The sequence below is a fragment of the Lagenorhynchus albirostris genome, chromosome 2 (genome assembly GCF_949774975.1).
Source record: "Lagenorhynchus albirostris chromosome 2, mLagAlb1.1, whole genome shotgun sequence".
Classification (NCBI taxonomy): Eukaryota; Metazoa; Chordata; class Mammalia; order Artiodactyla; family Delphinidae; genus Lagenorhynchus; species Lagenorhynchus albirostris.
Window position 1 is genome coordinate 176,021,950 of NC_083096.1, and position 24,550 is coordinate 176,046,499.

General features: G+C 40.6%; 1 protein-coding gene across 1 annotated transcript in view; it reads right to left on the reverse strand.

The window, feature by feature from the left end:
* PRDM2 (PR/SET domain 2) overlaps positions 1-24,550 on the reverse strand; it is a 119,122-nt gene that overhangs the window by 72,911 nt on the left and 21,661 nt on the right. The window contains exons 2-4 of the mRNA XM_060141386.1: positions 16,032-16,146; positions 14,265-14,368; positions 2,189-2,341 (exon numbers count right to left, since the gene is read on the reverse strand). Of these exons, the coding sequence (XP_059997369.1) occupies positions 2,189-2,341; positions 14,265-14,273 (162 nt within the window). The 5' untranslated portion in view covers positions 14,274-14,368; positions 16,032-16,146. The remainder of the gene's footprint in view (positions 1-2,188; positions 2,342-14,264; positions 14,369-16,031; positions 16,147-24,550) is intronic.

Consider the following 24,550-nt stretch of genomic DNA (forward strand, 5'->3'; position numbering starts at 1 on the left):
TACCTAGATTACAGGTGAGAAGGTGATACAGAACATCACATGTAATTTATTTACAAAACCTAACCCACAGAAAGCTTAATCTAGAAGAATATAATCACAAGTAAGGAATCTGAAAGGCCTTATGCATACTTGAGCAAACATCAAAGGTCAGGATTGGGGGAGGTCTGCAAAGATCAGAGCTATGTTACTTCCAACAAAGAAAGGTAAAAATAACAGTAGTAGTATAGCTAGTTAACACTTTGAGTACTTAGGTTAGACTAGGAACTCTTCACAGAATCTTACACATATTGGTTTGTTTAATTTTCACAACTGTATTATTAATTTTTACTATTACCTCCATTTTTACAGATGAGAAAACTAAGACAGAGGGTATAAGTAACTTCTCATGGTCACACATCTCGAAGCCAAAATTTGCTCACAAGGCAGTCTGCTCCAGAGTCCCCAATCCTAACCATGACACTACACTGCCTTGCCAAAAATAACAGCTATCATTTATGTAGCACTTATTAGGTGCTAGAAATCTACCCACAATCACCCATGATAACCATATGAGGTCGACACTATAATTATCTGTATCTTACAAATAAGGAAACTGAGGCACAGGAAAGTGACTTGCCTAAATTTACACAGCTAGTAAAATCACAATGACTTGCCTTGGGTCACACAGCAAGCCAGGATTTAATCCAGGGGTCTGGCTCCAGAGTTCACTCCCAAACACTATTCTCTCTTGCTTCTCAATGGTTCTCGGCTTTGCTATCAGAGATGAACACATCATAACTTGAGGTCTGATGAAAGAACTGCCAAGTGCCCCAGTATCTTCCTGGGCTTCCTCTGCCCTGGAACCTCATTCCTACTCCCTCAGTTGTCTCATATGCATCCCCTCGCTGGTACTTCATCTCCACCAGAATTCTGCCTCACTGATTCAACCAGATGTAACTCTCACTTTAAATTAATTTGAGAACAGAATGAATTATTGAATCAAATTTTGAATCCAATTTCAAACTCCAGTGTAACAAAATTGTACAGTAATGCCTACCAGAAAATCATGCTATTACAATCCAGCAGGAAGAAGGTTATAGAAGTTTTAAATGAAGAAGTACCACAAAAAAAAATATTTCCTACAGGAATTGAAAGCAAGGACGTGGGTTTATATGAGGTAAAGGGCAATCCAACTGCCTAAAGATGACAGGGAAAAATACAAAGGAAAGTTAAACAGCTGTAAGCTAACTTCCAAAAGTCCTAGTGCTACACACAGGCAAAACTCAGCATGCTACAAAGCTGACCATCATCTTAAATGTTTGTTCATCAAGAGTTTTCACCTACATGGAGATAATTTTTTTCATGGACTGTCCCCCAGTCTATGACATTTTTAATGGAAGTAAGTGAGTAAGGAAAAATCTGCCTTACAGCAACTTTGGCAAACATACCTATTCCAAAAAGCAAAAAGCAACAATCATCTATCTTTAGAGCCTCAAGACTCTGCCTGAGAGAACATTTCCCTGCAGGATGAGTGCAGATTTGCCTTCCAGGAGAACATGAAAACGAGGGAGACAGATGTGGGCTTGCTTGTTGCAGGTATGACAACGCTTCCTAATTCTAACTTCCCTGAATGTACTCAGTGACCTCTGACCTCACCACAAACTCTAAAACATGATTTTCCTCTTCTTTACATTACTTGTTGATTTTCCTCAACAATTAATGTCTCCAAATAAAAATTTGGCAGAAGTAAGAAACATGTTCTGTGTAATTTCCATTCTGAATAAAATTTAGGGAAAAGAAAAGCTAATCCAAAGCTACACTATACTGAAGACTAAGAATGTGTTTTCAGTTAACACAGAACCACCAGAGCTATTGAGAGTTTCTTACAGTCAGGTAAGCGGCCAGCCAGTGCCCAATGCATCTGTACCTTAAGAGGAAGGAAGCAGCTGCCACATGCTTAACTCATCAGTACCTAGGAAGACGCCGTACGTAATTACTCAACACGATCTTCCCGCTTTAGTGCCCGTCCTCACACGAAGCAGTGGCAACTGCATATTTAAAACACAGACCTTTCACTGTTTTGATGAACCACTTTCAAATAGAACCCTTTCAAGGTCTTCAAATCCACTCCCGACGGTCACGACTGAGGACAGCGTTTGCAGAAACGCATGCCGAGTAACTACCGGCAGGCTAATTCTAACACTCTTACCTTTAAAGTTTTATAGTAAATGGCCCTGTTGATTTCCAGTGGAAATAAATTTTGCTCTTCTCCCGAGCAAGCCCAATTCACATAGCGCAGCCAGTTCCCCTTCTCTGGATCGGTGGCATCAATGCACATCCACCCCAAATTTGGGTAATAGACCTTGGGAGGGGGAAAAACACATTTTGTTAAAATAAAATATCGTTTAAAGGTTTCCATTTTCAACTTCTAAGACAGTTCTTGCTCATTATACGCAAATACTCTATAAAAGCATTTCACGGAAACAAAATAAATAAGCAACAGAAAAAAGGAAAATAAAGATGAAAACTGAGATCCAAAATTGTATAATCCTCATTAGTTATTTTTCTATTTGGGTGTAATTTTTTTCTCCTAAACTTCAAGTGCTATAAGGAAATGCACTTGATGATCTCCAAATGCTTCGCAAATACGTACACAAAGACAAGTGACAGTTCTACTCCCTTCAGGGTAACAGAGGAAGAGTGAGCCCGCAGCGGTGCTCCACAGCACCCGGATGCCCTGAGCTTTCTGGGCTGCTCTGCAAGTCAGAGTGTGGAGGCCCAGTCCTGCTGGGGCTCACAGCTCAGCAGGTGCCTTTACTGCCTTTACTGCAGGGCTGACAGAAACTTCAGTAAGTGAACATGCGGTGTGAACCTCCACGTGGGTGACAGGGTATGATGCTTTTGCAAACTCCGCTGACCTTAAAACCTTCTCTATCCAGAGCAAGGAATATCGGTGTCCTTCCAAAACAAGACCAAAAACCCGACCCCTCTTTGAGGAGTCAGATCAACTCTACTCTTGCAAGAAGCTTCCCCTGATCATCCTCTCTCAGTGAATTCCTCCTGCCAGATGCTTCCAGCATTCAGTCCTTCATCTTAAAGACAATCTACTGAGCAGCTATTGTTAACTTTCTTTGTATATACATACATCCATTTATCTAGATTTTACTTCCCCAAAATTAGACTGTAAAACACTTGATTAGGCACTGAAATAGAACTGCAGAATCAATTGGTGACAGTCCTGTCAAAAACAAAGCAAAAGGAATGAGTCTTTTACTTTCGCTTTTGGAAGAAAGGAGAGAATCTTGATGCTTCTGTGTTTTCCCTACACATACACAGCCAAGACTCCCGCCACTCATTTCTTCTTTTCTCTCCTGCCCACATTAAACACTGTTGTTTGCGGCAGCTTTCCTGCAGGAACAAAGCCCCCACTCTCGGCTCCTCTGGGCAGGCCTGTGTCTCCCAGCCTGTGACTGCCAGGGAAGTGCCCACCTTCCTAGCCACGAACAACACTTTCTGCCTGCTGCAAGTTAGATATCTGACATACCGCTACATGCTTTCTGTATTATCTCATTTAACCTTATGCATCAGGTTCATTATTATCCCTTTTTGTAACGTGGAAATTAAGGATCAAAGATTAAATACCTTTCCCAAAGTCACTCACTTAATCAGTAGTAAAGATGGGCTTAATCCCAGCTCTGCTTGACCTCTACATAACAGTGCCTTCCTCGACCACCCTAGCTAAAGCTGTGAATCCTTCGCTTCCCATCAGCACCTCCAGTCATCTCCCCGATTTATTTTTCTTCATGGTACTTGTGCTCTTTTAAAGTGTGGGATCATCTACTTACTTACTTATTTAGTGACTATCTCCCCACACCAGAGTATTAGCTCCATGAGAAGACATTTCAGTCTTTTCATTCACTGCAGTACCTCCAACACCCTGACCAGTGCCTGGCAGAGAATAGGCTCTCAATAAATAACTATGAAATTAATGAAATGATATACGAACGTATAACTGTCATCATTTAATGAGCACCTACTATGTGACAGGTGCCATGCTAGAAAGTGCTTTGTGGTTACTCTATTTAGTCACCACGAAGTGTCAATATTTTCACTAGCCCGTAAGCACCCACAGTGAGTTTATTCAAAAACTGGTTGTTTACTAAAACACCTAACTGCACCATTCTAATAAGAGGTTATCCATGTCACACTTCACTCCTTTTCAAACTCACTGTCACACTCACCCTCAGCCTGTACACATGCGAGCATGCCTGACACGCTCCTCTCCCTTTAAAACAAAGAGAAAGTGCAGCCCCACGTGGTATGTTAGGAAGACACAGAATCACAATACAAAATTTAAACTTTACACACCAAAATAACTTAAGCTACTTTACATTAAAATGTTTAAGAGATATTTTTGCCCTGTTTGCCAGCATGATAAAATAAGGAAAATGGAGTAGTCAGTTGGTCTTTTAACAGTCCATATTAGTTACTTTTTATTAACTTAGGAATAAGAAGTCTTGTTTGGATTTATTACCATAGACAGCAGAGTCCCACTCACTCCCCACGCATATATTGACACAGCTACAGACAAACGCAGAGATGGTGCTGGAAAATCCCACACAGTTAAAGGCAGCTGGAGAGAGGCATCAAGAGTCTATAGGCCAACTGGAGAATGATAATAAGGCTGTGCCGACATTTCCTGGCTCCCAGGTCAATGAAGACCTTTGCAAAGAGCAAGGTGTTCCACTTGAGCGAAGTATTTATGTACAGCTCGTTTTGTTACAAAAGAGACTAAGGCATCTACTAAGTCATGCTTAAACTAAAATACTTAGTTTTATATAAAAAGATGAACAATTCAATTTTTTTACAACGTGCAAACAAGTAATTCACAAAGGAATACGCATGGCCAAAACCTCACAGAAAAAAAATTAAATTTACCTAATAATCAAAAATAACTCCAAATTAAGTAATGTTTTTACCTGTCAAACTGGTAAAAATTGTTTTTTAAAGGGAAAAAAACCCCCCAAAAAACAGCATTAGAAAGCAGACATTCCCCCAAAACGCTAATCAGAGAATAAACTGGTTTAATTTTTTCTGGATGGAATTAAGAAATACTGACCAAAGAACTTTAAAATGTACACACACTTTAACCAGCATATACACTTGTAGGAATTTATTCTCATGAGATGACTGGGCAATCATACCATGATGTATGTACGAAGATGTTCACAGCAACGTGGTTTACTACAGACTGTTTCTAATTCATTGCTAAATGGAGACCACCACAGATTAGTTCAGTATGACAATCCAGGCATACAGTGGAATACTAAGCAGACCTTAACAAATACTGTGTGTGAATGACTGACTCACGTGGAAACCTGTATCTTCTGTTATCTTTGTATTCCTTAAGAATTTTTTCAGTAAATACACATTATCTCTATAATTAGGAGAAAACAAAGATAACCAGAAGTTGTGGAAATATACTTATCAGTATAAAAGTCATAATACACTGATGACTGAATAAAGCCATTTATATAAAGTATGGCTTAGATGATACCATTTTTGTTTTAAACATATTAATATATGAAGAGAAAAATAATCTGAAACTTAAATACGTGACTATGCTAATAATGGTTTTCTCGGAGAAGTGGGATTTATTCATAATTTTTATTTTCTTCTGCTCACCTGAATTTTCTACCTTTCCTCCACTGATTTAGTATAATCTCTAAGTAAAAAAGGGGAAGAGGGTGGGGAGAATGAATGAAAACCCAAGTCTGAAGGAAGGCAGCCAAGATCTGCTGAATGCTAGGCTCACACTCCCCATCCTCTTCCCATCATCATCATCACACATACAAAGTTTTTAAAAAATATGTAGCTTTGGGCTTCCCCGGTGGCGCAGTGGTTGAGAGTCTGCCTGCCGATGCAGGGGACACGGGTTCGAGCCATGGTCTGGGAAGATCCCACATGCCGCGGAGCAACTGGGCCCGTGAGCCACAACTACTGAGCCTGCATGTCTGGAGCCTGTGCTCCCCAACAAGAGAGGCCGTGACAGTGAGAGGCCCGCGCATCGCGATGAAGAGTGGCCCCCGCTTGCCACAACTAGAGAAAGCCCTCGTACAGAAACGAAGACCCAATACAGCCAAAAATAAATATATAAATAAACAAATTTATTTTTAAAAATATATATGTAGCTTTCTCACTTTTATTGAGAGTCAAACCTTGTAATTAGGAACTGGGATGAAAATGTGTTTTCATACAATTCCTACCTCAGTTGGTCAAACTTTGGTTTCCAATCAGAATTAACTTCAGTGACTGACACAAAGAACCTATCTTTTAAAATGTGACAGAATTTTGCTTAATGTAAGTACAAAGTACTAGACTGCACATGTACCATAACACCACGAGGCTCGGGTAGTGGAAAGACAGGGAGAATTAGAATCCCTTCCTTTCGGGCAGCGACAATGCAAAGGCAGGTAAAACTCCCAGCCCAGCTCAAACTCAACAATGATACATAACAAGTCTATTTCCAAATCTTGATAATGACTAAGAAATACTCAGCTGACTTGATCCCAAGGAGAAATACTTCCATATAATCAATAATTTTTCCTCTATAAACAGTCCCTTTTAACAAAGCAAGGGTACCTGATTATGTACTATTATAAAAAAATTTTTACAAGTTAACTTTCAAATGGAAATTCCCTATTTGGAGAGAAAGAATTGAAGGAAGGGAAGCACCTCTATGCCAAGCACTGGGCTAGATGCTGTACGTGTTATTTTATTTAACCTTTACAAGAACCCTATGAAATATTATTAAGTCCCTTTTATACATGAGGACACTAGGGAGAGATGATAATTTTACTAGAACTCTGAAGTCACTGAGAGTCACAGCCAGGATTCAAACCTGGTTCCCGCATTTACTGCTCCATTTCTATTTTTCTCTCTTTCCAATCCCCTCCTCCCATCCTTAACCTCCCCTGGGTCATCCAGGCCTAACCTCCTTTCCGCCCCTACCACTAAACAAAGACTAGGTATTAACTCACTGTCAAACAGAATGTAATTTTCACACCACCCAATTTCAATTCAATTTAATCCAATCATTTCAAAAGCCCTAAAAATAATCTAAATTCACATTTTAGCACACTCCAATTTAAAAGCACATTCAAAATTATACCCTCATGACAGACAGAGAAAGGTCTGTAAAGAACCAAACTGTTAAACATAGTTATTATTACCTCATGGGTTGGGGGTGAGGGTTTTAACTGATCATTTACTTGTTATAATATACATGCATTAATTCAAATATGCAAATTAAAAAAAAATCCTCATTCAATTAACATGAATGTATCATCATTCCAACCCTCAACTGTTTGCCTGAGGTCCTTACCCACTCTTAACTTGCAGTAACCAACCTTCTTTGACAGAAATCACTCCCAGGAATTAAGGCAGAGCACCTCCTCACTCTGAGGTAAGTGTTTTACTCATTCAAACCAGTCCCGCCACAGAGTCTACAGAAATAAAGCCTTCCGCTGGCTGTTCTCTGGACTTGCCCCTCCACCTGTATGTAGCCTAGAGCTCTAACGCACTGTTGATGGACACAGAAACCTCTCCTGGAGGTCCAAGCTCCATTCCAGTGGCTCTGGTTTGTCATATTGTCTGAGGTCCCTTTTCATCTCTTTTCTCTGGGGATCTAGCTTGTTGAATTTCCAACATTATGATCATTTTCCACTTTCCCTGTCTGTCCCTGGAAGACAGACAACATCTAATTATATTTCCATGTGTTTAGACTGACAAAAGGAGTAAAGGGGAGACAGGAGGTTCACATCCCCACTAGCCCAACTTGCATGGCATTTACCTCCCAATGCATTTCCATAAGTAAATAATAACTCAATGTGCATTCAGAAGTCGATTCCAGGACTTCCCCCCACACAGTACTCTAACTTCTTGGTTCAAATTACAGCCCATACTCTAACATTAGAAGAGAATGAAATTCTAAGCAAAAAATAAAGATCAGTAATCTTTAAATACGCAACCATTTTTTTTAAAAAAGTGTCTTTATCCTCTACATGATCATTCAAGAGTTTCTGTTTGATGTTCAGGTTCAACTAATATTTACTTAGCCAGAGTCATCCATGTCAAGTATTTTCATATATATGATCTCATTTGTAGCCAAACAAATCTATGAGGAGCTTGTTATCCTCATTTAAAAGTAAGGATAAAGGAAAAAAAAAAAAAGGATAACCTTTTGGAATAAGAGCATTTCAAGGAAAACATTTAATAAAAATTATGTCTTTATAAGTTATAAAGAATTGTATTAACACTGCTACCTAGGAAACACTACACCTTCTTGGTCTGTTCACATTCCATTTGTTTTTGAGCTCCAGAATTAGACGCCCAGAGGGCTTGTTAAGGACCATAAGACACCACCCTACAGAAGTAACTTTCCAAGAGCTATAGACAAAAATGGATCTTTGGTATCAACCACTTCACTCTTCAGATTGCTTTAGAAAACCAGGGCTTCTTTTAAGAGCTATTCAAAGGCATCACTGTATCTGAAATATTCTGAAGATTCTAGAATAAGGGAAATAAAAAATCTAATAGGTGGTAGCACATTTTACTACCATAAGCCAACCTATAGGTGATTCTAAAATACAAATTTGAAAACTAAACAGCTGGGCCTCTCAAACCTGCAAAGCCCAGTCCCAGAGCCATCATTACCAAAACCCCACACTGCCTGACCCTTGACCCTCATTTGAAACTACTCTGAGTAAGTTTCATACCTACGACCACACAAATATTTCTGGAAACCCGCACAACAACAGATGCTCAATAAATGTTGACAGGTTCAAAGTAGGCCCCAATCAACCTCCACAGGATGAATGAAATAACTCATTGTTAAATCAGAAATTCTAACTCTGGATGACGGATGTTTAAAAATTCCATATAACCCTAGAAATCACATAAAAAATGTTGTGTATATATGTGCATTTGTATATTTTCCGGGGAGATTTTCAAAAGGGTCCACAACACAAAAAAGAATAATAATCTCTAGGCTCTGTTGGTGGGAAGAGCACTGAATAGGCAACCGAGATATCTGGGCTCTAGACCTAACTCCAAAACCGACCGTTTCAGACATTAAGCAGGTCACCTGCACTCATCTCAGATTTCTCATCTGTGGAAAGATTTAGGGTGTTTCTAGTATTCTTTTATTCCACAAACAAAAATCCCCATGGGGCATTGTCAGTAGTCTATACAATACCACAAATGTTATATGCCAAGCTCAGCACTCCAGAATTGAGGAAAGTGCCCAGCACGTGGTAAGAGCTTATTCACAAAGAGGGGTTAAATAAGTAAATAAACTCTCAAAGACAATCTTTTTCTTGCACCATACCAAGCTGCCAATCTAAGCACAAGTTAACTCATTCAAAAAGGTCGCTTAATTCTCTGCACTTCAACGTCCTCACCCTCCTGAAGTTCCTGAAAGAATATGATTGGTATAGCAGTTTCTATGACAATGAAATCTATGGCTAGCCCACTTTTAAGTACCAAGTTCCAAATCTTTGCACTCCTATTAACCACACAGCTTCACAGTAAACCTAAGACCCCAGACATGACCTCACTCCCACTGCTTCTCTTTTTCACACACAGAGACCAGGGCTCAGCAAACTTTCTGTAAAGGGCCAGAAAATATTTTCAGTTTTACAAGCCATATGGTCTCTGTCACAACTGCTCAACTTGGCCACTGCAGGGCAAAAGCAGCCACAGGTAATATGTAAACAAATGAATGTTGAGTTCCAACAAACCTTTATTAATGAACTGAAGTTTAAGTTTCATATAATTTTCACATGTCACAAAACATTTGATCTTTGTTTAAAATTACTTAAAAACGTAAAATCCATTCTTAGCTCTCGGACTGTAAAAAAAACAGGTGGCAGGTTGGATTTCCCTAGTGATCTAGGTCTTCTGCTAGCATACTAGGCATGGTTTAGAGGCTGGAAAGGAGCAGTAAGAGCTCAGTGGTACTTTCTGAAAAAAGGTTCTGTAGAATCAGCTGGTTGACTTCTCTAGTCTCCTATCTTCTTGCCTCCATTTTTAAATTAGAAATAATTTGAAATTAGAAGAGTTGAGATAGCAATGATTATGAAATGTACTTGTTAATATCTGATCATAACAGTGTGAATGATAAAAAGTTTGTTTTCACTTCTGAAAAAATTAAAGTCTTCTCATTATAGAGAAATAATTTCTCTATCAATTTTAGCTGAAATGCAATTCTACTTCTTCCCTCCATCCACCCGACTCAAAATTTGTTGCCTAAATGAATAACATGCAAATGGAAGCAGTGAACTATCAGATTTCATCTATAAGAATGGGGGGAAGAAACTATTAAAAACATTAACAGTACTGGTTTTAAAGAGCTAGGAAGGGACTTCCCCGGGAGTCCAGTGGTTAGGACTCCACGCTTCCACTGAAGGGGGCACAGGTTCAATCCCTGGTCGGGGAACTAAAATCCCACATGCCGTCTGGCACGGCCAAAAAACAAAAAAAGAATAGGAAGGAATATTTACTCTTGGTAGCTATGTAAATTAGTACAATCCGTTTGGAGGCCTGTTAGGAAAACGTACCAAAAATTAAAATGTACATAACTTTTGACTTAACAATTACACTTCTAGGAATTTATCTTAAGAAGATAACCAGACAAGTGAGCAGAAATGTATATACAGTGAGTTTCATACTTTGAAGAATTGTTTGTTTTTTTTAATTTTATTGAAGTATAGTTGATTTACAATGCTGTGTTTTCTGCTGTACAGCAAAGTGATTCAGTTATACATATCTATGTATTCTTTTTCATATTCTTTTCTCTTACGGTTTATCACAGGATATTGATATAGTTCCCTGTGCTTTACAGTAGGACCTTGTTGTTTATCCATCCTATACTAGCATCTGCTAATCCCAAACTCCCAATCCTTCCCTCCCGAAGAATTGTTAATATCATGAAAAGATTAAAGCTACTTAAATGTCCACTGGTTAAACAGTGGAAGGATACAATGGAATTCTAGGTACTATATAAGAAATAATGATGTAGATAAGCATTTGACATGGACACATCCATAACATATTAAGAGAAAAAAGCACGTTACAAAATTGCATACATATACTGTTTGATCTCAACTGTATGAAATGTCTATATATGGTGTTTGTATACGTACCAGTGTGTGTGAGAGAAAAAAAAAACAGGACAGAGAAGAACTAAAAGAATGCACACCATGACGTTCACTGGTGATTTTTACTTTCTTGTTTATAGTTTTCTGTATTGTTTATATTATTTTACGGTTGAGCATGTATTACCTTTATAATTTAAAAAGGACTTATTAGAAGGTACGACACCAAAAGTGGACCATAATATAAACCATGGACCCTGGGTGATAATGGTGTGTCGATTGTAACAAATGTCCCACTCTGGTAGAAATGTGGATAGTGAGGAAGTTGTGTGTATAGGGCTCATGGGGGAGATTTCAAAACTCTTTGTACTTTCTGCTCAATTTTCCTATGAACCTTAAACTCTCTAAAAAATAAAGACTCATTTTTTTAAAAAAGGACTTATTAAAACATGCAAACAATTCAAAAGTTCTGTTCATCAGAAGCAATTTTAGCCCCACGGAAGTGAATGTGAAAGGCTTTTACCAGAAGTGGCTTTAGAATACTGCACATTGCTCACTGCGTGTGTGTGCGCGTTTTGGTTTTTTTGGTTTTTTTCGGGGGGAGGGGGGTAGTTGAGAGAAGTATTACATGAAGTCCAGCCTTTAGCCTGCCAGCAATTCCCCACCAGGAACTGACCAAAGAGTGCTCTCCTCTTTCCAGAACCTGACTGTTTTGTGCATTCACCCTGAGGATACTCTACTGTTTCTCTCGTTATTTCTGATTTAATAGAATGCTTTCAGTGAAAACTTAGAGGACTTGAGACTGCCTTAGATAATAAAGGGCTCAAGAAAAGCAATTTAACACTTTCTCTCAGATTAGCTTTAAAATGGAGTTTTAGCTGAGGCAAAAGACCAGGCTGCTAAAAGATAAACTGGCCTTAAGGGGCTTTAATGGGAAGAACAAATGCCAAGATGAGATTTTAATGATAAGCCGTTTCTGTTACATTAATTGGGGGCGTTCTGTTGCAACTCTGAAGATAAGACCAAGGTTGGAATAAGTTAATGGGGAAACACTAAATTTTACCTGGATTTTTATTTTCTTCTTTATAAGAAATATGTACATTATAATTTACACTTCCTATACTTTGCCAAATACATACCTCCACATGTGTATGTCATATATATCTACTTTTATTTTAACACAGCAAAAGGCTTAAAGGTTTCTGCACGGACTATATACCTCAGAGTTGAAACTATCTGAATGACAGCCAGATTTTTTTTTTTTAATTGCAGGGAGGAAAAGCCAGCCTTGATAAGAACTAAATGTTTAAACCTGACTAACAAGAATTGGCAACGTCATAAGGATTCCCAAACTGTGGCAGTATATAAGTAGAAGCATCTTAAATTAACAGTGGGATGCTAACAAGTTTATAGGAAAAATCGAATCTCTAACACATAATGGCTCCAAATTATAATTTTCACCAAGCTACTATGAATTCATACTCTGTATGAATTTCAATACAAATGAAGCTTAATTTACAAAAGGCACTGTTAATAATTTATACAATATGCCCAACAATATCAAATTGTTATGTCGAGTAAAACAGGTACCATAAACTTAGGTTTACTATTACTGACATTTGTTCAACCTTAGATACACACAGAACTAGAGTAAGCATTTCCTGGTTCCCTGACATATCCTAACTAGGATTAACGCTAACCTGGTAGAGCATATTTGTTGGTTTCACTTGGGAAACTTCTAAAATTAAAAATGCTGTTTATTTTGGAACATAATTTTGTGGTCAAGACAATTTTAAGTGTTCAGGCATTATCTTGAGTAATTTTTTTTTTGGTTGGGCAGTTTTTCTACAAATACAGCACTCTTTTCACTCAAAAGTTGTGAAATAACACAAAGTAATCACTCCCTTGGTAAACGGTCATTTCCTAAGTCCCCTTGGGTTAACTGTCACTAGATTTATTATAAGGGATTCAAAGAAACTCTCAAAATTACTTAGAGAAACCGTCAGAATTTTCAAGGCAAGAAACACTGTTCGTAGCACTGAGGAAAATAGCAACACACCTCCAACGGACAAATGCCACCGAACTTCTTGATGGAAAGTGTCCGGACATTTCCTAGGCGTATCTTATTTTTAGACTTTTATATGTTTACATATGAAAAAGATGTGATTCAATCTAAGACAATCTGAAAGAAATGCTTTTCCTTACCATCAAAAAATTTCACTTGCTTTAAAAAGGAGTCACACCATTGAGTTCTACAAGAACATGAGGAGCTTCCCGTGGGCACCTGATCTGAATTAAGTTCAACAGAAATGCTGAATTCACATGCAACTCTCCGGGAAACAATAACAAGATATTTTATCTTTACAGCTTTCTTAATGAGATTATTTTTTATTCTCCCCACTTTTAAATTGAGGGTTTTAGGGCCCAGAGGTTAAGTGCCCTGCCCAAAGTTACAAAGGCGGGATGTGAACCCAGGCAAGCCAATGAAACATTTTTAACCGCCGCACTGCCAGGCAGGAGACGTGGGTTCTGGTTCTGCACTGACAACACTCTCGACACGTGGGCCCCACAAGGAGAAGTTGCTCCCTCTGCTCTGGATGGCTTCCCTGAGTACGGAGTGTGCGAACACTCCCTCTCTTCTACGACTGTTGTGAGAACGTGAAATGAACAGAATGAAAGCCTTTCTAAAAGTCCAAAGCACTATATAAATATACCATGTGCTAAATATGTCCAACTCTGAATGTTCCAGCAACACAGAGATTAGCTTCTAAAATATGGAGAAGACCCTAACAACGCTGTATTTGCGGCCACCTTGGAGTGTCTTTTATGGTATCTGTCTGCAAGCCTGTAAAGTGGCAGACCAAAGTCCTGGCTGCAAAGTCCTGAACAAGGCAAATAAAAAGTAGATCTGACATTTATTGTTGAGGACAGCCAAGCACTTTCAAAATACAAACGTAAAATCAGTCTGTATCTAAGGAAACACATTTTCTCTCTAACAAAAATATTCTTGATTTTAAAGAACATATTAAGATGATTATTTTAATTTCAGAATGTCAAATCCTAAGAGAATAGAATATCTTAAAAAATGTACAGAACTCTGATAAACAAAGGACCAGAATTATTTCTTACCTCCCACATGTATACATTATTCTTAACCTGAGATCTTTTTTTCTTATCACCAACAAATGGCCCAAACTTTTTGCCTTTTAAAATTGGCTTAGTGGCCCAGACACCTAGAAAATAAAACCAATATTTTCATAATGTATTGTGGTTATTTTAAAGACTAAAGCATTAAAAGCAATTCGGTTTCACAAAATACTTAAAAGGCTAGACAGCCTAAAAGCAAGACAATGTTAAATTAATCGAGATCACGCAAGATCAAATTAAATCAAGTATTCAATGGGGATATTTATTTTTCTTCTTTATGTTCTTCCGTATTTTCCTAATAGCCTGCAAAGAACCTATACTGTTTTATAAGTAGGACAGATTATTTTATATTTGCTTGTTTTTAATTTTTACATGTAAAACTACCCAGACAGCATAATTACAAACACTTGGAGAAGAGCAAAATCACAACAATTAAAAGAGAAAAAAATATTGGAATGTAGCAAAACTACAAATAAATTTTAAGTTCTTCTCTCTGCTTTTCTACAGATTTCAAGTTGTCCCCAATGAACATAAGTTGCTTTTATAAAGGGTTAGAAACATAGTTTCGAATAAATATTTTTGAAGTTTGTTTGCTCAAAGTCGAAAACGCTCTCCTCTCTCTGTTTCCTGAAAACTTGAACAACTCACTTTTCAGAGTTTCAGGCAACTCAGATGTATGCTGCTTTGTGGTATTCTCAGGGATACTTCTATTTTCTCCACACTGACCATAAGGCAAACAAACAAGATGCAGAAGCAGTGGGGAAAATGGCAGGAGATGCCCTGGAGTCAAGGGAACCAGCGCGTGGGTGACTCTTACTGTGAACAGGTTCCGTCACCTTCTGGCCTCAGGTACCTCACCTACAGACGGAGGCTGTGGTCTCAGCCAGTCCTGCCCAGCTACAATGAACTAATTCCACTGCCTATAAGTCTGCTATGAATCCCATTTGTTATCCCAGCTAATAAGTAATTAGTGGAGATATAAAATCAACTACTTTCATGAATAATACAATATAAATGCTCAAATTACTCACTGAATACTTTTCAATGAGAATTAGGAAAAGCATTTATTAAAAATTTATTCATACACATACACACATAAACTGGAATATCAGAAGTACATTTTTAAAAACAGAAAACAGGACAGAAACATGATATATTCCAAGACTGTACTTTGACTAATTTTTATAACTTATTTCCTTAGCCTTCTGTCTAAAGAGTAGGACACAAAAACAAGACTAAATACAAAAAAGCTTGGCTGTATTCAACAAGAAATTCCAGCCAGAAGCACTGGAATACACTCATGTCATCATTCACTAAAATATCTACTGAGCGTCAGGTACTGGAGACATAAGCTAAATAAGAAATGAAGGCACTCACAATCAGTGAAAGGGACAGATGTGAAAACAAATACAAAATAATGAAATAAATATAACAGCATAATCACACTCAAATCACAGTGAAATCAGAGGAGGGAGCAATCCATCCTACGGGAAGAAGAGCCCCGGGGAGACACGGAGGAAGGGGGCTGCTCAGGCTGAATCACCGAGGATGGTGGATGGGTGAAGGTGTGCTTCTGGTTTAATTTTATAATCTATGTCCACCCTGGATTCTTAACTGGAAAACATAATCTTCTGAGTCAGAGTACAGATGTGTTGCTTTTAGAGTGAGCTCCCTACCTGAGAAGCCCCAGAGGAAGCCTCGCCACAGCCTGCCCTCCCTTCCCTCTCCTTCTCTGACCCCAGTGCTCACCAACCCGAGTCTTGTCAACAGCAGATGGGAAAAGCCTCACTTCCTCTGGAAGGCCTCGAAGCACATGTTCAGGTACCTCGGCCAGGGTCTCGGCGGCTGCCACAGGCTCAGCGTTCTGCAAGTGAAGAAGCAGAAGGATAACAGCAAAAGGAAGAAAACCCAGCTCCTTTTTGATTTTTTTCTGGCCCAATAAGCAAATAAGCAAAAATGTAACTGAAACCCGAAGCTGGCAAGCCAGACCAAGATGATGATGTCAAGCGTTTGAGAAGTGGCTTTGATGGTTGTCTGTGAGTCTCCAAAGGAAACCACTGTAACCTTCAAGCATGTCTGTGTTAATCTATTTTGTTCCAGCCACCTGTGGCCATTTTAAAAACATGTAAATCTCTGGCACCATATTGTTTTAAACTCCCACAGAATCTGGCAGCAAAATACAGCTCAAGCTTACTTTTAAGTCCTAGGCTACCATCAGCATTTAAGGACATTAAAAAAATAAAAACCAGCACTCCCTACTTAAACGAACACTGTTGGCACATGCTGTAAAGGCCATGCCAGCCAATCGGACCCCCATCCCATCCATGCTTTCATCCCTCCAGCAACAACCCCTTGACGGGCTTGAGGATTCCCAGCAAGAACACTACAATTTATTCTGGGCCCTCCATGGAAGTGAGACCTTTCCAGGAAACGGTATACTATACGACTGTATACCAAGTAACTAAACAGCAAAGTCCCCACAATATCACAAAGTCTCTAAGAAAGAGAGAATTTAGAAATTACTAAGTATATGCCAAAATTCTTAAGAAATAAGATTACTATTAGATAGATGTATGTCAGGTAACGGAAAGGGGAGATTTGAGCCAACTCATAGAACATGACTGTTAGTCTAAAGATAACTTTCAAATTAAAGGAAAATCAAGTGGCCATTAACTGGCACCACATATACCCTGAAGAACTGATGTGCAGATCGTGACCCCGCCAAGAAGGATGGGTTTTGTAGTCTGAATGTTTTTTATTTCACTGCAGAGGGAAACATTTCTCAAGGACTTTCAAAGAAACCAACATAGGGAAAAAGCAAACTCCAAGCTAAAAAGATTAATTTTCCCAGAACAATGAAGATCTTGTAGTTTTTAAGAATGTTTTGTGCCAAGAAAAGAATATCATCCAAATTTCTGTACTCCTAGCATTTCAATTTTTAAAAAAACGTATCAATAGGCTGCTTCAAGAGAAATAAATCCCGCCGCAACAAGCATGTCACTAGGAGGGTCTACTGTGCTATTCTGAGTTGAAATGTGCAAAAGTGGGCATCGAGGCGCCAGGGTTCATTCCCTGGACCGGGCGAGGTGATGGTGCATACACTCCAGAAGCACAAATACTTCCATCCTGCTTGATTTATGCCTTGGTCCTGACAGTATCACCAAGCACAAGTTCAATGCCTTCCCAGACATGGGAATATCAAAACTGGCCAGGAAATGGTCTTATGGTATTTTTCATTAGCTAAAGTGTGAATAAATTTAGCACACAAATTTCTCACTTCTAAATACAGTGCCCTCATTCTAAAAATTTTCACGTATAAACTGGAATTTCGGAAACGTGAATAAATTTTTCCAAAGAGGGAAAAGGTGTTAAATTGGTAGTTGCTATCCTAGGCTACATAATAATTATTTTTAACTTGGATAAATTACACAATATTAACAAGTACTAGCCGCAGTGATGAGTCCTATTAGCACATGGCCAGTTAGCACAGTCAGTGGGAATTTTCTTCCCCTTTCTCAGATTGGGACCCAGGCGAAGATTTTAAAGGTTTTGACACCACTTAGCCTCCCCAGAAGCTCTGAAAAGACAGTGCGTCAGCCAACTCAAACTGATACTTCCAGGCAGTATTACAATAATAGTAATGACTTAATGTGTACCGGGAACTTCCTCAGGCCTCAGTGCAAGGCACTGTGCTAACCCTCTTGTGTGCAAGCTTACCAAACAGCCCAAGAGGCAGGCACTGTCAATGCCCCCTCCCAGCTCCCCTCTCCCTCACCACACACACAGAGGAGGAAACTGAGGCTTAGGGAAGTGGTCCAGGCTGCTCAAGGACAGGATTTGAGACTCCGTCTGTCTCTCCCCAGAGCCCGAGCCCGTAACTACTGTGGTATTTGGGTATGTTAAAATTCTGCTGGATCGGGTATGAGGCCCTAATATAAAACATGGTGACTATGGTTGACAGCATGTATTACAGAACTGAAACTTGCTAAGACAGTAGAACTTAAATGTTCTCACCAAAAAAAAGAAAAAGATAAATATGCAAGGTGATGGGTATGTGAATTAACTAGATGGTAGGAATTCTTTCACAACATATAGGTATCTCAAACCACCACGATGTATACACACTTTAGACATCTTACAATTTTATTTGTCAATTATACCTCAATAAAGCAAAGATTTCAAAAAAGAAAAGATTCTGCTGGAATATCATCTGAGAATCTCTGTCCTAAAACCTCCAAACTTCCCCAGAAATGTCAACAGGAGATGGCACCTAAGGCAGGACTGGTCATTCCCACAGGAAATTTGTAACTTGAGGATAAGTTGAAGATCATGGATATTAAAATTTCTGAGACACCTGTGAATATAAAGGACCTCAGCAGAGGTGCCACAGGAAAAAGAAATAAGGAAAGTTCCCATACATGTATTTACTTGCTTTCAGCAAAACCATTATTTTTAATTTGGGCTCCTTTAGTTAGTAGAGGAAAGCTTTTTTTCCTGTTTATTTCCGTACCCTGGACACTCCAAAGGGACTCAACTGAAACCGGAGGGCCTCAGTCCAGACACTGGCCAGCTCCAGGGCCTTCCTCTCACCTCTCCGGCTGTTGCAATCGCCACTGCAGTGGCTGTGGCTGCAAACTGCATGGAACATCTTCAGGGAATCAGAAGTAGAAGACGGTAGGACGGCTTGCCTAAACAGAACCACCCTCTCCCCCCTTCCCTATTTTTCCTTCATAGCTCTTACCACAATTTTAAATAATTACTTGTATAATTATGTGTTTAATGCACCTCCCCCGTCAGACTGCAGGGAAGACAGATTGTGTCCACCTTACTCCATGTTGCATTCCCAATGCTCAGCAACAGACTTGAAATGTTTGTTGTCACTTAAGTACTTGAATGAATAAATGATTCTTGCAAGTTAACTTAAACCTTTTTTAGAAAAAAGAAAGCTAGGAAAAAATTAAATAGCAGAGTTGTCTATCTGAAAGCATTTTCTCTATGAGTGCCTGAATTTCTTGAATTTGAGGTAGGTGTTTCTGGGTCAATGTAAGGATCCTTTTTTAGAAAATGTGATATGCTCTCAATTCCAAGCAACCAGTTTACAAGTAAACCTTTGGAACAAAAGAATATTTAAAAGAAAATTTCTCTTCCCAACACACTCATAAACTGGGATCTCTTTCATATACATACACACACACACATAATCACTTTTATATATATATATATATATACATCTAATACCATACATATATATATGTATATATATACATATATATATATATATAGTATTAGATAGATAGACAGATAGATAGTATTAGATGTAATACCATACTCTAAACAGAGTCATCTTGGTGCTCACACTAAAGAATCACAATCCTGGGAATACTTCTTAGGTTGATTTTGTCTAAAAGAAACTGTAACATCTAGTTAAAAGATTTCTGAGTCCCTTCTGTGGGCCAGGCAATGTTTTAAGCATCACATATGCCTTAACAATGTTATTACTCTAGTGAAGAAGACAGACAGTGCTTGGTACTTATTGATGCTCTGAAGAGAAATCAAGCACAAGGGGACACAGTGATGGGAGAAGGGGCAGGGTGCTATTTTAGACAGAGGGCTTAAGGAAGACCTCTCTAGAAGTAGGAAGGGAATCTTGTGACAATATGCAGGATAAACAGGTCAGGAAAGGACCTTGCTGAGTTAGGAACAAGTGTGGTGTGTTCAGAGAACAGACAGGCAACAAGACCAATATGTCCACAGCAGAGCGGAGAAGAGAAGAGCGGCCAGCGCTGTGTGTGTGTGTGGGGAGGGGGGGGGTGATGCCATTGGAGAACCGTGAACCACACAGAATGAGAGGGGTAGAAGGTAAGCAGCCGGAGGCCAGGCTGCACACTCCAGGAAGGAACCCTGGCTGCTCCTCTTTCCAGAGGGGCCAACGGCCTCCCAGCACCCCACCCCTGCTGTCCCAGAATAAAGGCACATTCCCATTTCAAGGGTTTCTGACACTGACCACTGTGATAAGCACGGGCGAAGCTACGAGGGCTTCTCTACTTTCCTGTTATATAATAGAAAACGTAAGAACTCTTTAATTCCCTACTTAATGAAACAAGTATCAGTGAACTGATCTGGATTGGTATGTATTAAATTTAACATAGTAAGTTTAAGTTAGTAAGTTAGTTATTAACTGTTAATTGACCTCCTTAATTCCATGTCTCCAACTTCCTACCTCAAAGTTAAAGAAAGTCAATATCCCCTCTCTCCCCCAACTAATGGCCACAAGTTGTCCATCTTTCAATCACTAACAAACACTTCCCAAGTGCCTGCTCTGGGCTGGCATGTGCTGGTGGTGAAGATACTACGGTTAATACAGCTGACCCAGGCCCCCTTCTTAAGAGGCTCACCAGCAGAGGAACTCTTATTCTGCTTCCTAACACAAGAAACCTTACAGGTATTTGGAATCTCCAGTTTTGACCTTGCTGTGGAGCCTCTTAAAGGTCCTTCTACGCTTTCCTGCAATACTCTTCCTCTGGCCGAGGATGACCTTCCCATGCTGGATAATGGGGAGCTCAGGGAACATGACTCGCACACCTTCCTCTGGGCCAAGCTCTGTGCTAACAAGCACTTTCTGCACATCACCTCACCGAATCCTCACCATATCAGAGGTAATGCTGATGAAGTATTCAGGATACTAATCAGACACTATTCCAAGCTCTTTCTACAGCACCTCATTTAATCTTTACACTACCATGCTGGTTGTGGGTTCTTTTATAACCCCATTTTACAGATGAAGCTGAAACCTGCCTATACTCACAGCTAGTAAGTGGCAGAGGTAGGATTCAAACCCAGACAGTCATGCTTCAGGAGCAGGAATCCCAAATACCAAGTCTTAGAGTAGCCCTGTCAAGTAACTTTCCCAAATTACATAAAATAGTGGAGCAGGTAAATTCCAGACAGGAATTTAACAGACAGGAGTCCACCTTTTAACTACTAAACCAGTGGGGTCGCGCACTATAATCCGGTGGTGCCTGGGAAGTCCCTTTCGAGGGTCCACAAGGTCAGAGCCATTTTTATAATAATAATAAGACGTTATCTGCCTTTTTCACTCTCAGATGTGTACAGGGGAGTTTTCTGGAGGCTCTGACATGTGCTGATGTCATCATGCCACCGGCTAATGGAATGTGTGATTGTTTAATCTTGTGCTTTAGCTTTTCTGAGTCATGAATAAGGGCTGTAGTCTGACTAACATCACTGTACCAAGTGGATTCCGTGGTACTGATATCGTACTAGACGTTACCATCCGGGGAAGGTGAGTGCAGAGGACCGTACAGGACTCTACTACTTTTGCAATTTCCTGTGTATCTATAATTATTCCACCCCCAAAGTTTTAAAATTTGTTTCAATTTCATGGTAAATATCCAAATACATAATCCACGTAAACAAAAAGCTTGAGAATGGCTGGACTGAGGAAGACCACCCCTGACCTTCCGGTACCTCCCATCTCAGGACTGAGAGGCAGAGAACAGGAGAGTGTGGTGATGCGAGGAGCGTCGGAAGAGGCTGGACCCACATATCTGTGCCCCCCCCGCCTCCCCCCATGCCAAGCTTCCTGAGTGCAACTGGAGGGGTTGCTCCCCTATAGGCACAAGGGTTTGTTCAGTTTTTTTAAGGTTTCATTGCTAATCACCAAAGGAGAACAAGTAAAACAGGCTAGAACAAACTGAGTTAAGTGGCTTCAAAATATTAAAGGCAACAACTTATCATCGATGCCCGTCAGGGGTCCTGCAAGGATGGACAAGGAGGACAGAGTTCCTACCCTTTGCTTTAAGCCCCAGATGGTGGGACTGCGACCCCATCAAGGCCTGAGGACTCCTAAGGGAGCCAGTGTGTGTCGGTGCTCCAGGCCCCTGCCCTACCCAGAGGAAGCCTGTCTCCACTGTCCTACCGGGCAAGGGTCCCCATCAGGCCAGCTTCCCACGCTCTCGTCTCTCACTGCACGCTGCACCCTGACGCACTGATGGGTTGGCCTGTTTGATGGCCTCTCCACCAGAGGCAAAGCCGAGGTCCCAGACACACAGGGCAGGTCTGTTTCACTCGCCCTGCCCCCGGAGCCCAGCACAGGATGCGTAGCGCAGAGCAGTGGTTGCAGTGAACAGTCAAATAAACAAGTGTCTGGCAACCGATGTCAAGAGGTCCAGGCGCACAGACGGCTGTAAGTGGATACGGCTCGACTGGTAACGGAGTCCAGGGGAGTGGATGAGATTGGAGAGCAAGAGAAGAGTGAGGACGAGCCCTCAGGACACCACTATCTCAGAGTGAAAGCAGCAGAGGAGGCCTAGAAGAAGACAGCCCAGAGGCAGTGAGGTACCAGAAAGGCCAGGAAAAGGTTCAAGGAAGGGAGAGAGGTCAACAGTCAAACACTGCTGGTGACGCTTCAAACTCTGCTGTACCTGATCCCTTCCCTCCAGGGCCCACCGCCGCCCTCCTTTAAAGCTGGAACAGCCCAGCAATCCCACCCATCCAACAAACGCCCAGTCTCTGTCCCACGTGCCACCACAGCGCTACCCTAGGAACCTAGGAAAGCGACAAGGAGGGCAGGGCCCACAGCCTAACGTGGGAGACCGGCGGTGTGTTCCCTTGGGGACCGCTGAAAGAAAGGGTGTGACAGAGCTAAGGAGGGGACTCTGCTTTAGTTAGGGTAGCTGGGGGGGAGCAAGAGCATCCCAGAGAATGACACAGAGAATGACACAGAGACTTGGACTTGAAAGATGAGAATGAGCCATGTGTGAAGGCCTGAGCATTCCAAAGAAACATCCTGAGGAGACCAAAGGGCTTGGCAAGTTCAGGAACAAAAAGAGGCCACTGCGGCCAGGTCAGAGTGAGCCAGGGAGAAAGCAGAGGCAGCGGCCACCAGATCCTGCAGAACCTTCACGACCAAGGTACAGAGACCAGACGGCCTTTGGAGAGCGGTGGGGCGCTGCAGGGTTTGGGGCAGGGGAGTGACGAGATGTGACGAAGTCTTCTGGCTTCTAGTCTATTCCATATTCAACTTCTCCAAACGCTCTGCCTTCTCTATTAGTCAACCTATAAAGCATCTGGTTCAAAACTCTTCTAAAAACATTCTAAATAAAGTCCTGTAGTTCCTCTACTGGTTTTAGAAACTTTCACAGTTCAAGGGAAGCAAAGAAAATGAGGTACCTGAGAGCTTTCTCACCCTGACATACCCGTGCCCCTTGTCCAGAAGGTTCTGATGCAGGGTGGGAATGGAGTGGGGGCTGAGCAGGAAAAGGAGCTTTCTGTGAGTCTGTTACTGGCAAGACTGAGTTGCAACTTCTCAAACCACCTTCATCCAAAGCAGCAAACTGTGGACCTACAGCCTTTCAAGTCAGACAGTTTGTTTGCTATACCCACAGATTGAAAAAAAAAAATTCTATTGGAAGAAAACTCCCCATTTTACTCTTCAAAGTTCCTTCCTGGCCCCTACAGACACAACCCTCTGGCTCTTCCTGCCCTCACCAGCCTAGGTCCTCTTACTCCTCTGGGGGTCTCACAACCTACAATGACCCAGAGCACTGGTGCTTCTGACCCTCAATTCCTCTGACCAGTCAATAACCTCTACATCCTTCCAGGTCAAGTTCACATCCCAGTTCCTCCATGAAGACATTCCAAACAATGCAGGATTGTCCACTTTTCTGGCTTCCTGTACGGTCAGCTTTATGCTCTATACATACAGTACTTCAAGGCACGTGGAGAACGATACCATGAGGAGAGACAGACTGTTGGTGAGATGATGAACTAGGAGGTTTAGTAAACAAGGAATGTCTTGGTCTGTACTCAAGCAGTAACAGTGATTAGAAGGTATTTTACAGGGCAGAATCAAGACTTGGTTACTGGCTGAAGATGATAATAACAATACTTACAGTGTTCCCTATGTGCCGGGCACTAGTCTTAGCGCTTTACATTTATTACTCATTTACTCTTGCCCACAATCGCATGGAATGGGCACCGCTATTATCCCTATTTAACAGGTGAGAAACAAAAACCAAGAAGGCAAGTGACTTGCCCAAGTTTACACAGCTGGAGGGGAATGTGAGTCACAACACCAAAGGTGAGGCAGAGCTAAACAACCCTCGAACCTTCTCTACCAAAGCATTAATATCAGAACAACAAAAAATGTAAGACTTCTGCCACAGTTCCTTCCACAGTTATGTAAGGAAATGCTATTCAAGTTACTAATTTCTTTTTTCAAATTTCAGAAATAATCTAATATTTTCATT